This window comes from Stegodyphus dumicola, chromosome 1 (genome assembly GCF_044657685.1).
Source record: "Stegodyphus dumicola isolate Sdum_Otavi_A_Nest chromosome 1, ASM4465768v1".
NCBI lineage: Eukaryota > Metazoa > Arthropoda > Arachnida > Araneae > Eresidae > Stegodyphus > Stegodyphus dumicola.
The window spans coordinates 131,483,869-131,497,721 of record NC_140768.1 but is presented as its reverse complement, the minus strand read 5'-3'; the positions used below and the strand labels follow the sequence as shown (position 1 = coordinate 131,497,721).

The 13,853-nt window shown below is 34.9% G+C and overlaps 1 protein-coding gene across 1 annotated transcript in view; it reads right to left on the bottom strand.

Moving 5' to 3' along the window:
• The window catches only part of LOC118181051 (NPC intracellular cholesterol transporter 2-like), a 61,187-nt gene that overhangs the window by 25,536 nt on the left and 21,798 nt on the right, over positions 1–13,853 (bottom strand). The window contains exon 2 of the mRNA XM_035350126.2: positions 9,819–9,935. Coding sequence (XP_035206017.1) covers positions 9,819–9,935 — 117 coding nt within the window. The remainder of the gene's footprint in view (positions 1–9,818; positions 9,936–13,853) is intronic.

Sequence of the window (13,853 nt, the reverse complement as noted above, 5' to 3'; positions counted from 1 at the left end):
TTAAAGGCTCTCCGAAAGGCATTAATGGATCGAGGTTTATGTTTTATTTGCTTTTCGAAAGGGCATCCAAGGCGTTTCTGTGCTCATAAAGATGAAAAATGTAGACTGTGCAATGTCCAAGGTTTACATAATTCGTTAATATGTGACGCCGCATCGAAAGGTTTAGAGACGGATACTTCCAATCAGACAAAACAAACGCCAATCCCTGAAGCTTCTCTTTCGCTCTTATATAATGAAAATAATAACAAAATTAAACTACCGACTTCCGTTCTTTTACAGACGTTTACGGCAACAGTTAGGTGTAAAGGGGGGAACGAAAAGGTATTATGTTGTATGCTAGATTCAGGGTCAACAAAGTCATTCATCTTACGAGAAGTGGTTGATCACTGGGGTTGAAAATTATTAATAAAGAAGCGCTTATTATTTTCACGTTTGGATGCAAAGATGCAAAAGAGCGCTTGTATGATATCGTAGAAATCGTATTGCAAAATGTAAGCCATCCCAGTAAAAAGATAAAAATTAACGCAATAGTCATTGATTCTATAACACTAGGGCAAGTAAAAGTTCCTTCTCGGTGGATACGAAAGAAGTGTTTGAGAAGGGAATAGAATTAGCAGATGCTGGTACGAGTGACGAAATTCAAGTATTAATAGGTTCGGATTATATTTGGGAAATTTTAGGAGAACGAAACGTGAAGATTTGTAAAAAATTAGTCGCAACAGAAAGCACTTTCGGTTTTGTGATTCAAGGCAAGGACGAAGGATCAAAGTGTAAGGAAGCAAAAGTTAATCATATAACCGTTGTAAATGAGGACTTAGATTATGAAAGAAATTATGGGAATTAGAAGCAATTGGGATAAGTTCGGATAAAGAAATATCTCTATCAGATAAAGAAATTTTAGAGTCATTTGAACGAAATACAACTTACAAGAATAAAAGGTATGAAACTCGATTATTGTGGAAAGAGGGTGTTGAAGGTTTAAATAACAATTATGAAATCGCGAAACAGCGTTTACAATTTTTAAATAAGTTTCAGAAAAATAGCGAGCTATATTTAAAATATAATGAGATAATTAATGAACACTTGAGAGATGGTATAGTGGAACGGGTAGATACGTATTTAAATAGTAGTTTGAAAACGGGGTATTACATGCCTCATCACGCGGTAGTGCGCGAGCAGAAGGATTCTACAAAGGTTCGAATAGTTTTTGACGCTTCTTCTAAAAGTAAGGGAAATTTATCACTTAATGATTGTTTGGAAAGCGGACCTAATTTAAATCCTGATTTGCTAAAGATTATCATTAAATTCAGGGTACATTCAATTGCGTTTTGTGCCGACATTCAGCGTACATTTTTAGAGGTAGGCTTAGCTAAAGAAGATAGGGATTTTTTAAAGTTTTTGTGGATAAATGAGGAAGGGTCAAATCTCGATCACAGTAATCCCAACTTACAAGTTCTCCAACACAATCGAGTTCCTTTCGGGGTCAAGTGCTCACCTTATTTATTAACAGCTACAGTAAGACTGCATTTTAAAAAGTATGAAGATGCCTACGAAGAGGCATGCAGTATGTTAAAAGAGCTTTACGTAGATGATTTAATTTCTGGGACAGTTAATGTAGCAAAGGCCTTACATTTAAGCAAGGACATGATTTTCATTCTTAGCGAGGCCAGTATGAATTTACGTAGATGGGTTTCAAACTCACCTGAGCTGTATGAACTATGGAAACTTAATGGAACTGACTCTCGTGAAACATCTGAAGACTCTTTGGTACCGTTGGTACCGTTGAAAGTTTTAGGTCTTATCTGGGATAATGTCAATGATAATTTGAAAATAGATGTATCTCAGTTTGAGAAGTTACAAAATCTCAAAGTAACTAAACGCATCATTTTAGCAGCATGTTCATATGTCAAACAGCATGTATGCTGTTTGATCCCTTGGGAATTATGAATCCATTTACTGTTCGAGTTAAACTCTTAATGCAAACTATGTGGGAAAAGGGTATTCAATGGGACGAAAGTGTTCCCCTTGATACATAATTCATATTTCAGGAATGGTTAAAAGAAGTTGAAAAAATAAAGTTTTTCGAAATTCCCAGACAGTACTTCAGTGATATGTGTTGGAAGTTTATAGAAGTTCACATATTTTCTGATGCCAGTCCCAAGTGTTATGGTGCCGTAGCATATTTTATATTTAAGAAGAAAAATAAATGTAAAACAAGTTTGATAGTGTCGAAATCCCGTTTGGCTCCATTAAAAAGGGTAACACTCCCTAGGCTTGAACTTTTGGGAACATTAATTTCTGCAAGATTCGGTTCGTATTTGCAATCGATATTTCCGCAGTTGGATAAGGGAAATATATTTTACTGGACTGATTCCCAAATTTGCATTCACTGGATCAAGGGATCTGCCAACGAGTGGAAACAATTTGTTAGAAATCGTATGGTAGAAATCAAGGACAAAACAATTTTAAACAACTGGTACTTTTGCAGTGGGAAGACAAACTCTGCTGATAAACTTACGAGGGGGATGGATGCTGAAGCTCTAATTAATGATAGTGATTGGTTTTCTGGGCCACCCTGGCTTTCAGAAGTAGATATTCGACATCACATAAACGAAATGAATACCGAAGCTGACTTGCAAAACGTTAGTGAAGAACGAAAATGTGTTACTTTGAAAACACTTGTGGAATCTACAGAACCGTTACTAAATCTTGAACTGTACGGAAATTTAACCAAAGTACTGGGAATAATGGCTTATGTTCTGCGCTTCGTGAACTGTAAATCCGTTCGTGAAAAGCAATCTGGTATGCTTACCGCCTATGAGTTACGGAAGGCTTCAGAATTTCAAAGGTGGTTAGCAAATGAAAACATAAGGTGGATATTCAACCCGCCTGCTGCTCCACATCATGGTGGTATATGGAAGGCAGCTGTTAGATCTATGAAGCTGCATCTAAAGAAATGTGTTGAAACTCAAATTTTGACTTATGAAGAGTTTCTAACTCTAATTGCACAAATTGAAGCATGCTTAAATTCGAGGCCAATAACACCGGTCTCCAGTGATCCCAATGATTTGACAGCTTTGACTCCTGGACACTTTATTATAGGGACTTCTTTAACAGCTGTTCCGGAACAAGATTTAACCGAAGTACGAGTGTCTCCATTGCAAAGATGGCAACTAACACAGCAGATGTTTCAAGGGTTTTGGAAGCGGTGGTCTAAAGAGTACCTGTGCCAACTACAGCAGCGTAGCAAATGGAGACAGCCTAGCAGAAATATTCGTCTAAATGACTTGGTTATCATTAAAGAAGATAATATGCCTTCATTACGTTGGAAACTCGGGCGAGTAATAGAAGTGTTTCCTGGAAGAGACAATAATGTCCGAGTGGTTAGACTAAAAACTGTGCACGGAGACATTAAACATCCTATTACCAAACTGTGTCTTTTACCAGTTGAAGAACATTAACTTAAGTGTTTGTTTCATATTGAATATGTTTTATTATTATTTTCATTTTTTATTGTACTAATAATTTTATTTGTTTGTTCTAGTTTAACCCTCATAGTTAACGTTTCAATATAGTAAGATATAAGATGTTTTGCTAGAAGATTGGTAAGTGTAACATGTAATTTTATACTTTTTGAAGGTTTTTGTATGTTTTCAGTTTCTATATTTTTCATTTACTTGTTTGCATATATTGAAGATTGTATTAAGATGAATGTAATTCATCGGGGGGGAGGATGTTTTGACCTCCTCGGTGATTGCGGTGATTTGTGCCCAGAGGGCGCACCGCACAAAAAGTTAGTTGCGTTACAGAACGTAAGGGAAGCGGACACGCCAAAATGTCGGGCGTATTACTGCTAATTGAGGTAATTGCATCGTATCTGTCAGGTGGCAGAAAACTAGTATGATGAATCAATTGACATGCCAGGTGGCAGAATACGTCTATCATGTACATGCCAGGAGGCATAACGCTTGTAAACATGCCAGGTGGCATACGACTTGTAAATAAATTGTAAATAAATGTACAGTAAAATATCTTGGTGCAATAGATCAAGGAACAAGCATCAACAACCTTCTGATCATTTGGATACGTACAACCTGCGTATTCTGTATCTACATAATAATTTCAAAGTTAGCTCTTTTCTACAAAGTCTAAAATCTGACTCTTGACAAAAGAACGTTGATTGATGCTGTTGTAGATCATCTTAAAATTCGTATAGCACAGCGCTTTCTTCATTCATAACCCCTTTTTATAATCGAGATTTTTTGGTGATCCCAGATATCAAATAAAGATATATAAATTAATACTTTCCCATAAATAATTAATTTCTTCGCTAAACAATGTACACTGCGGGGAAAAAATGGGACAGTTCTTTATCTTCCGTTCTACTGGGCCGATTGAGAAAATTTAAATTGCATTTTTCATGTCGCGAAAGCGGGACTTAGGACATGTATTAGGTTTATATATAGCATTGTTCTAATATAGGTATTTTGACAGATAATCGGACTTTTTCTGAAATGACATGTCAATTTTTTTCCATATTTCGATTCTACGGCTCAAATTACGCCAAACTCCCATAATTTGCAAAAATCGCATGGGTACTTTTTAAAAAATTAGCTTTCAAAATATTAGCTCCTCAATGTTAATTCAATTTGGTATGTATTTATTAATATCTCTTTTTTTATGAAACTTATTTGATTCCTTCTTACACAGTTCGTTCCAAATAAAATTCACCCATTTTTTATGATTTATTTTTAAAATTTATATGTTTAAATAATTTTTTCAAAAATTTTGAATTATAACCTTATAAGGTTGTTTCTCCCATCTTCTTGGAGAGCCTTCGTGGTGTAGTGGTTTTGCACGCTGGGTCGGTATTCCAGAGGTCCGTGGTTCGATTCCCGGCGAAGGCGGTTGTTAATTTTTCATCTCTCCGGCCTCCAAAAAAATACCTAATGTCTCTACAGTGGCACCCGAACTAAAAGGGTTGTGGATGATGACTCTCCACACCTAGGATTTGGCGATTGGGTCCCCTAAAAACCCCAGTCGGAACCTTTAAACCTTTAAAAAGGGGAGTACATAAGGTATTTCTCCCACTTTCCTACCGTGCCTTCGTGGTGTAATGGTTCTGCACGCTGGGCCGGTATTCCAGAGGTCCGTGGTTCAATTCCCGGCGAAGGCGGTTGCTAATTTTTCATCTCTCTGGCTTTCAAAACATACTTAATGTCTCTACAATCTGTAAAATTTTTACAATCGTCTTAAAGTGTTTAGATGTATTTCTAAGCACACCTGCAAAAAACTAGAGCTTTTTATTCAAAATTTCCGAAGATATACGTGAATTTATATATTGGCGCGTTTTGAAATTTGGCATATTTGTTTAAAGCGATAATAACGAAAATGTGGATTACGCACTTAGTTAAAATTATTTAAAAGTAGGAACGATGTAACTTTTCCGTTTATCCACAGTGTAAAAAGATAGGAACGAAGGAACCTTTTTCCCGCTTCTGCACAATGGAAGGGAACGAAAAATAGGTTGCCATATATTAAGAAGTCATCAAGTGAATTATTCTTGCCTCAAACTGAAAAAAATGCGCCAAGTTAAATTTTTGAGTTTCTGCGTAAATTTCGCACCAAATTTTACAAATTTAATATTTAAGCATAATTTGAGTCCTAGAATCGAAATATTTAAAAAATTACTATGTTATTTCAGAAAAAGGTCCTATTTTATGTCAAAATATCTATATTAGAACAAAGCTACATTTAAATCTAATATATATCCTAAGTTGCGCTTTCGAGACATGGAAAACGCAATTGGAATTTCGTCAATAGGCCCAGTAGAACGGTAGATATAGAACTGTCTCCCCCCTCCCCGCAGTGTATTTATGGAACGAAGGAGTTTTGGGATTTCTTTTAAACATACAAAAATACTGGGAAATCATGTTTTATGAGGCGGATGTTCTTGTTTTTTGCTATATTAACAAATTAAATTAAATCGTGGTGCAATATTTAAACGGCTGAACGTAAATCATCTTTGGCGTTTTTCAGCGTTCAACGATACTCGCATGTAATAAGCTGAGAAAGGTCGTTTCACCTAAGTATATAGTGCTGAATGGCAGAAGGACATTTAATACTATTTCAGAAAATGTGGGACATTCTGTTGTAACTTCCATTCAGAATTTAGTTAAGAACTTTTGAGTAAACTCAAGTTTGGGTCAAGGTAATTTCTCTTAGGCTTTATATGGCAGGCGATTAGTCTCATAATTTTCGATCAAATGAAAATGGTTTTTGAATCCAAGATAACTTTCGAAATCAGAATTCGATATCAAATATTTACAAAACTATGTTTTTAGGTTTTGTTTAAATGATCTCTAATAATTTTTTCAATTAAAATTTCATAACCGTCGATTGTTGAAAAACGTCGATTGTTGAAAACATTTCGAATGAACAATTTTACACCGATTTTTCTAAATGCTAATCTTCTTAATAAATCTTCAATTTTATCATTAGAAGTAACTATTATATTGCTATTTTCTCCTTAAAGAGATAAGTTAAGATCATTTAGTTTTTTAAAAATGTCTGAAAAATAGCACATCTTCGACACAGCGTTTTCTCTCTTTTAATTCATCTTTTAATAAAAATAATTTTCTTAAACTTCGCCCTGCTGATATCCATCTTAGTTCTGTGCGCAATAATTTTTTTTTTTAATTCTGAGTCCAAAATATTGCAGAGATTTGATAATAAACGGCTGCTGTTAAACGGCTTTTGATAAAGTTTATAATTTGTGACAGCATCCTGAAGAACATCCTGCAATTCTTCTGCTTTTCCCCTATGGAAGGGTCTTTTGATGGATCGACCAATATATAAAAGTTTGTATTATCGTTACCAGAAATGATTTGAAGTTAATATTTTTTCACCGTCATCGTTTTCGCTTTATCTACGTTTACTCCAAAGTAATTTTTCCGTTCTAAGCATCCAGTTTTAAAACATTGGCTAGCTTTACTATGCATTTCTTTTCCTCTTTTATGTTCTTCCAAAGGACGACAAGATAATCTTCATCGATGTTTTCTTTGTAAATGTATGTGAAATATATTAATAACTGAGCTATTTGTGAACTATTAGGTGCTTCAAATGAATTGTAAATGTTTGGCTTCCTTTAAATCTAATCAGTAGCTTGAATTGTAATTTCAGAAATTAATCCTGTCGTTTTACACGAATTTTATGAATTTCGTCGCAACATTTAACACTGTGAAGTATTTCTACGATTTTTGTAGCAGCAAATTAGTAGTTTTTAGGCAATACAAGATTTTCTACAATGGTTTATGATCTTTTATTTCTAAGAATCAAATAGGAAACTTCGCGCTATACAGTCAAAAGTCTTTAATCCGGACTCGTCGGGACTTCGGCGATTCCGGATTATCGATTTTTCCGGATTATAGATCATCAGTTTAAATCTGGTAAGATGGCATGCAGAAATTATAAAACTAAAAATATGAATCCGTAATTTATAAAATAATGAGCAATTATGATCTAAAGGGTATCCAAATTTACCAAAAAAGAAGCCTAATATTTATTTGTTTACTTTATTAAACATTTCTTTTAACGCGCGGATGCGTAAAGCATACCTTACTCATAGCCGATATTAGAAAATTGCAACCAGAAAACTATGTGATTTGTATTCGTGATATTTATAATGACGAGGAATTTGATTTAAATCATATCAAAGACGGAGTACATCGAAATTAAATACTACATTTAGTAAGGAATTATAAGCCGAATAAAATAAAAACATCTGCCCTGAAGATAACGATAGTGCTGACAGATCAACTTCCAGTTCATTGCGCGCCGCGACGTGCCCCCCCCCCCCGCGCAGAGCAGCGTGAAATTGATAAACAGATTTCGGAACGGTTAGATAAACAAAGGATATGCTTTTATTCATTTTTTGTAGCAATTCGTTTTTTGTTTGATGGACATCGAAACATACTTTCGTTTTCTAGATCCTTTGGGAGCTCCAGCATCGGAAATTCTATTTGACATAATCGAAAGTTCAAGCTTACTTTTAGAAAATTGCTCTTACAGTCTGCAAAAAATAATAAGCCGGATCCAATTTGAAGATTAAGAAACAACGCAATTATTAACATTAACTGAAATAGATAATTAGATAATTTTAGCTTATACCGTCCGTCATACATTAAACGCGCACGCGAAAACGTATTCTGCACTTGCGCAGATGCATATGCGCAGTCGTAAATGTCTTGCGCACACGAGTAAAACGCCTATGCGCATGCGTCAATGCGGCGCATGCGCAGAAAGATTTTAGCTTTGAGGTCCGGATTATAGATCATTCCGGATTACGGGTGTCCGAATTAACGACTTTTGATTGTACAATCAATCAATTAATCAAGTATGAAGCGAATAAATATTTTCCCCCAATTGCCATACATTCCTCAAAATACTGTTTTTGTTTGAGGATTTTTAACAATCGTTCGATTTATTCTTTCGGTTTATTGGCGTACGAAGGTTGCTTGAAATCGGGAAGCCTGTTTAATTGTCTTACTGCCTTTGTTAAATTTGTTACAAAGAGATTGTTCATTACCATGACAGTCGTTGAAATTAGAGCCGAAACTGGAGAAATGTCTCATCATGTTTTCTTTTTTTCGCGTTCTAAATGCTTCTTTCTGATTACTAGATCCTGTTTGAAAAGCGTCATTATGATTGCTATCTTGGTCATTACCTTTCCTACTAAAGTTAAAACCATTCATCTACATGTAAAAAATATTATATCCTAAAATATAAATAAAATAACATCTGTTGTAATGATTATATAAATAAATACTAACCTCAGTCGAGTAAAACAGTAAATATAACCTTGCATTATTCTTACGATTACTAAAACAGGTTGCTGATTATTCTTGCTTAGTTCGTTTAGTTACACTTGCTGCGGTTACGCAGAAACAACTGGCTATACTGGAAAAATGTAATCTCTACGCTTGTCACAGCGAAGACGACACGTCTGCAAGGCGCAGCACATTAGGTACAGTGTGTTAGCAGCATATTTTGACTCTAAAATAAATTATATGCTGAAATTACAGTGCGATACCGTCATTACGATGGCCATAGTGGTACTTTCACTATGAAATATAATTTACAGTACAACCTGGTGAGGATTACGATTTTATAACTCAGCTACAATATACTGAAGAACATTAAGAGACTGCGATTAACATTTCTTTTTAAATATATTTATTTGAATTAAAATTTCGCAACTCCAACATTTCGCTTGGCGAACTTATTTGGGGTCGCGACTCACAGTTTAAGAAACGTTGATATAGTACATATTATAACTCGAGACAGACAAAAAATAAATTATTTACGCATTTTATCGCTTAGAAATTTATTTACAGAATTCAAAGAGTTACTGTGTTTGAAGCAAAATAGACCGATATAAAACTTAAAATAAAGAAAAAATGAACATTATTTTAGCATAGATTTACGCAATACCGGCGCTAAGCATTTTGCCACCCTGTGCAATCTCTGCGAGTCCTAAATTCTACTACGCATTGCCTCTCTAAATTCTAAAACTTTTTTCGGCCCCTAAATTCTGCTGCCCAGTGCCTTTCCTAAATTCTAAATTTTTGCAAGTCCCAAATTTTGCTGCTCATTGCTTCTCAGCCTCCCGGTGTGTCCGAACCGATTGCACCGGCTCGGGCTCCGGCCCTAGAACTACGTTAAAATAAGGCTGTTGTTTTACCTAATTTTAAATTACTATGGTATTAATGAAAACATCAGATGAGTCTATATAGCGTAAAAGAATACAGTATACTTACCAAAATGGAATGTCACTTTATGAACCGTGCCTTGATATAATGGGCAATGTTCATGTTCGGAGTTGCATTCAGATACTTCCATTTGCACATTTTTGCTAAAAACGGTCGTATTTTGACCTGCAACAAAATATGGAATATAATAAACACATAAAACTATTCTAATTAATTATCGTAACCGAGAATAGTGAATCAATATTACTGTTGTGCTTTCTAGCATGCAAACTGGAAAACTTCGGAATGCAACCAACACTTGATTACAGTAGCAGTGGATGAATAATTCTACAGACGCTTTACAAGGATAATGTTAAAAAAAGCTTTTAGCCTATCAGCGAGGGTTCTGAATACAAAGCCATAAAGACTGTAGGAAAATTGTCCTGTTAAACGTTTTTGCTTGCTATGGAACGTATGCCTATAATCCTCAGCTCTGAACAGAACTACGGAAACTTATACATTAGAATAAATTTGCTATATTGTATGTATTGCATAAATTTGCTACGCCATCTACATTAACCAGTTCAGACGCGTGTAATGATATTTTCTAAAGGCTCGATCTTATAACTTCGCCACCACACTCTAATAAGAATTCTGCTGAATCACTATTTGAACAAAACGCGTTTAAAGATTTGGCACTAGTTTTATATTTAAAAAAATCGAGTAATAACTGTTACATAATTATTCTTTATACATTTCGTTTTTTAGCATATTGTAAAAAAATCAGAAAACAGCAAATGCAACACAGCGAAAACAGCAAAATTTTGGCAATATGCACTGATTAAAAAATATTTTAATCTAATATGTTAAAAGTATAGACAAAACAAAGATATCGTAAAGTCTACCTTTCCGCACTCATATACCATATGCCAGAAAACAAACATTCAAGGTTTAAATTAATGGGTAAACGTGGGAGCAGACAATAAGGCAAAACTGGATGACATTATAACGTAGCACATTATTTAATTCCCAATTTGAAAATTTAAAAAATCTTTTCAGTTTAATTAGATATTTTATATGTTTCTTTGAAATATGAAAATGTAAACATAAATGAATGCATCTGTGTATACATATATATAAAGTCGACTAGGATGTGTACATGCTGCCTCAACTCCAATGGAAAATGGTGTTGATTCCGGAATCAAGAGTAACGGTCTTCTCGACATTCACAAGTGTGCGGTCGAAAAGTATTTCCATGAGCAAAATCATTGTGCCGAAAGTGTAAAATATTAAAGTGAAGAGAAATCCATTTTTAAAAATTAATCTACAGTAATGAAGGTGAATTAATGTGTACGAAGATTCAAAGTTTATTTCAACAACGCAATCTAGTATATGATTATCGAGGTCATTGTGCTTTCTATTACTACAGCAATTCCAATTTATGCGTCAGCAATTTTCTTCATTAAAAGTTAGTTCAAAGTTGCTTTTCTCGTCCAAGATGAATTGAAAAATGGGAATATTTCTTGCATGATTTATTCATCGAGTTCTAATTTCTTAAGTTTTGTGATATGGATTTTTTTTAAAAAGATTTTATTTAGTGCAACTAAAAATATTATATTGAAATTGCTAATCATTATTATTATATCGAAAACGGAATACATATTGCTGTTTCTTCTTGTCTTGGATTAAATGTATAGCATTGTTTTATAAAAAATGGTACTAGAAATTCGAATTCTAATAATTTAGTAAAGTCGTAGAGACATTAGGTATTTTGGAAGAAGGTGTGATGTTGCGTGGCCCCAACTGGTCAGCAACAGTAGTAGTGACTGCTATAAACTGCAAATTATACGAACTCGTAAGAAGGGTTTAAATCCCTTTTTATTTCACTTTAGAAATCACAGTTGCGTTCACTTGACGCTCACAAACTACGCCGACCCGGCGGTGCAACAAAATTAGAAATGTACAACTAAAAATAAATAACAGAATGAATAAATAACGAGGTCACTACCTACGAGGCTCTATAATCGTGACTAACTTAACCGCGTTCTAAGATACAGCTGAGATTCAGCAAACTTACGGATTAAGAAGTTGAAAGATTCAACGAACTGCCGAAATAGGCACGCAGGCCGAAACGCGCGGTTCTTAAATTTTCTACCTAGCAACCTTCACGCTCGTGGTTCAAGAAGTACACTTACAATCTCGTTTCCCTTCTATTTAACTCAATTTACTTCTGCTAAAATTTGAATACTCTGCGCGTTCTACTACGATTTACATACTCTGGCATTGGCAATTCTAGGGGAAAGTAAAGGCTTGACAGGAAAGTAAATGTTAGTTAATGTTAAATTATTAATTAATTAATTAAGTTGTAAATGTTAGTTAAAATAATTAAAATAAATGTTAGTTAAAATAAATATAAACCCTACATTTGCCGCTGCCAGAATTTGGTAAACTTAGAAGCAGGTCCTAAAAACGACCTGTTGAAAAAGTTTCCATATTCTAACCTAAGACTCAAGAGCTCCGTTTACATAAAACAAACTGTTTCCTACAACAATTATAAGCATTTCTGTAGATGTGAAATTACCATATCTTCTTACAGGATCCTTTCTGGTCTTCAGCAATCAAACTTTTTCTCTTCCTTCCAGCATCTGGAAGGAATAGTATCAGTATCTTCTAAATACATTATGATTTACACTTTCTTAACACTGGATAAAGTTTTCGTTTTCGATCCTTTTCTTTTCTTTATTTAACTGGTTAATTCACAATCATTCAAATACTCAAACATGAATTTAACTTTACCCTGGTTCTCCACCATGTGTGATGTCAAACGGGAATCTTCGTGTTTTTGTATTACAACACTTCCCCTAACCACAATGATTTGTTAGCATACAAACGACCAAATATGACACGCCTTAATCCGACATACTGAAACTCGATGAGCTATGTTTAACATTCTTAAAATTCAAGTTTAGGTGGAGAACCCTACAAAACACATTCATTCTAATTCCCACTCATTCATCTTTAGACATGCAGGCTTTCGCTCTAAAGCATGATTTTATCTACAGTTTAATACTTAAATTTGAATTCATTTCTTTCGAGCATTTACTTCTCTGTACGCCGGCCTCTTGGGGGTGGTAGTCTCCGGGTTCCTGTCCTTTCCGTTTGGCCCCTGGACGGCTGGTCTTGGCGGCCTCCGGTCTGGATTCTTGCTTGAATTTCTTCTGTTGGTGCCAATCGTTTCGTTCCTCCTCCTGTCTTTCTTCTTGTGAACGGCGGCCTTGTTTGCTCCTGACTATATGGCCCTGGAAGTGATTTCCTCGACGCAGAATTTCTACTGTGAAAGTTGTATCTGGTCTTTTCCTTTTTACCAAAGATTCTTTACGCGGCGGCGTTGATTCCTGCACTTCTTGAATGCTGGAGTTTGACCATTTTCCTTCCTTCTTTTCAGGACTCTAGAATGACTTGTAGAAGGGCTAGGTTTCTCTTCTGTTCTCTGCTTCGGGTGGCGTTAACTCTGGAATTTCCACTTCTTTTGCGCTTGAGTCCTGCAAGAAACTTTTAAGGATTTCAAAATCATTTTGATTATAATATTTTTTCACCTGGTCGGGACTTGCTTTACAGGTTTCCCCTCTCTCGTTCTTAAGGTACAATACGACTCCCTTGATTTCCTGTATTACATAGGGGCCTTCAAATTTTGGAGCCAATTTTGCAGTGAAATTATCTGGGGCACTTGATAAAGAAAATTTTCGCTTTAAAACTTTATCCCCTACTTTAAAATCTGCTTCACGGCGTTTTCTATCATAGTAAAGTTTCTGTCTATTTCTTGCCGTATCCGAACTTTTAACCGATTGATCAATAAGTTTCTGTATATCTTTTTGTTTGAATTCTTCCTCTCTTTGTTGCACAAAGAATAATTTATCTAGTGGCGTAATTAATTTACGTCCTAAAAATAATTCTGCTGGAGTTTTTCCAGTAGTATCATGATTTGCTGTTCTTAAAGCATACGCTAACTCATTTATGTAGCCATCCCAGCGCTTGTGATGTGTGCTAACATAACTTCGAATTATTTTTACAATATTTTTATTAACTCTTTCTGCGATGTTTGCC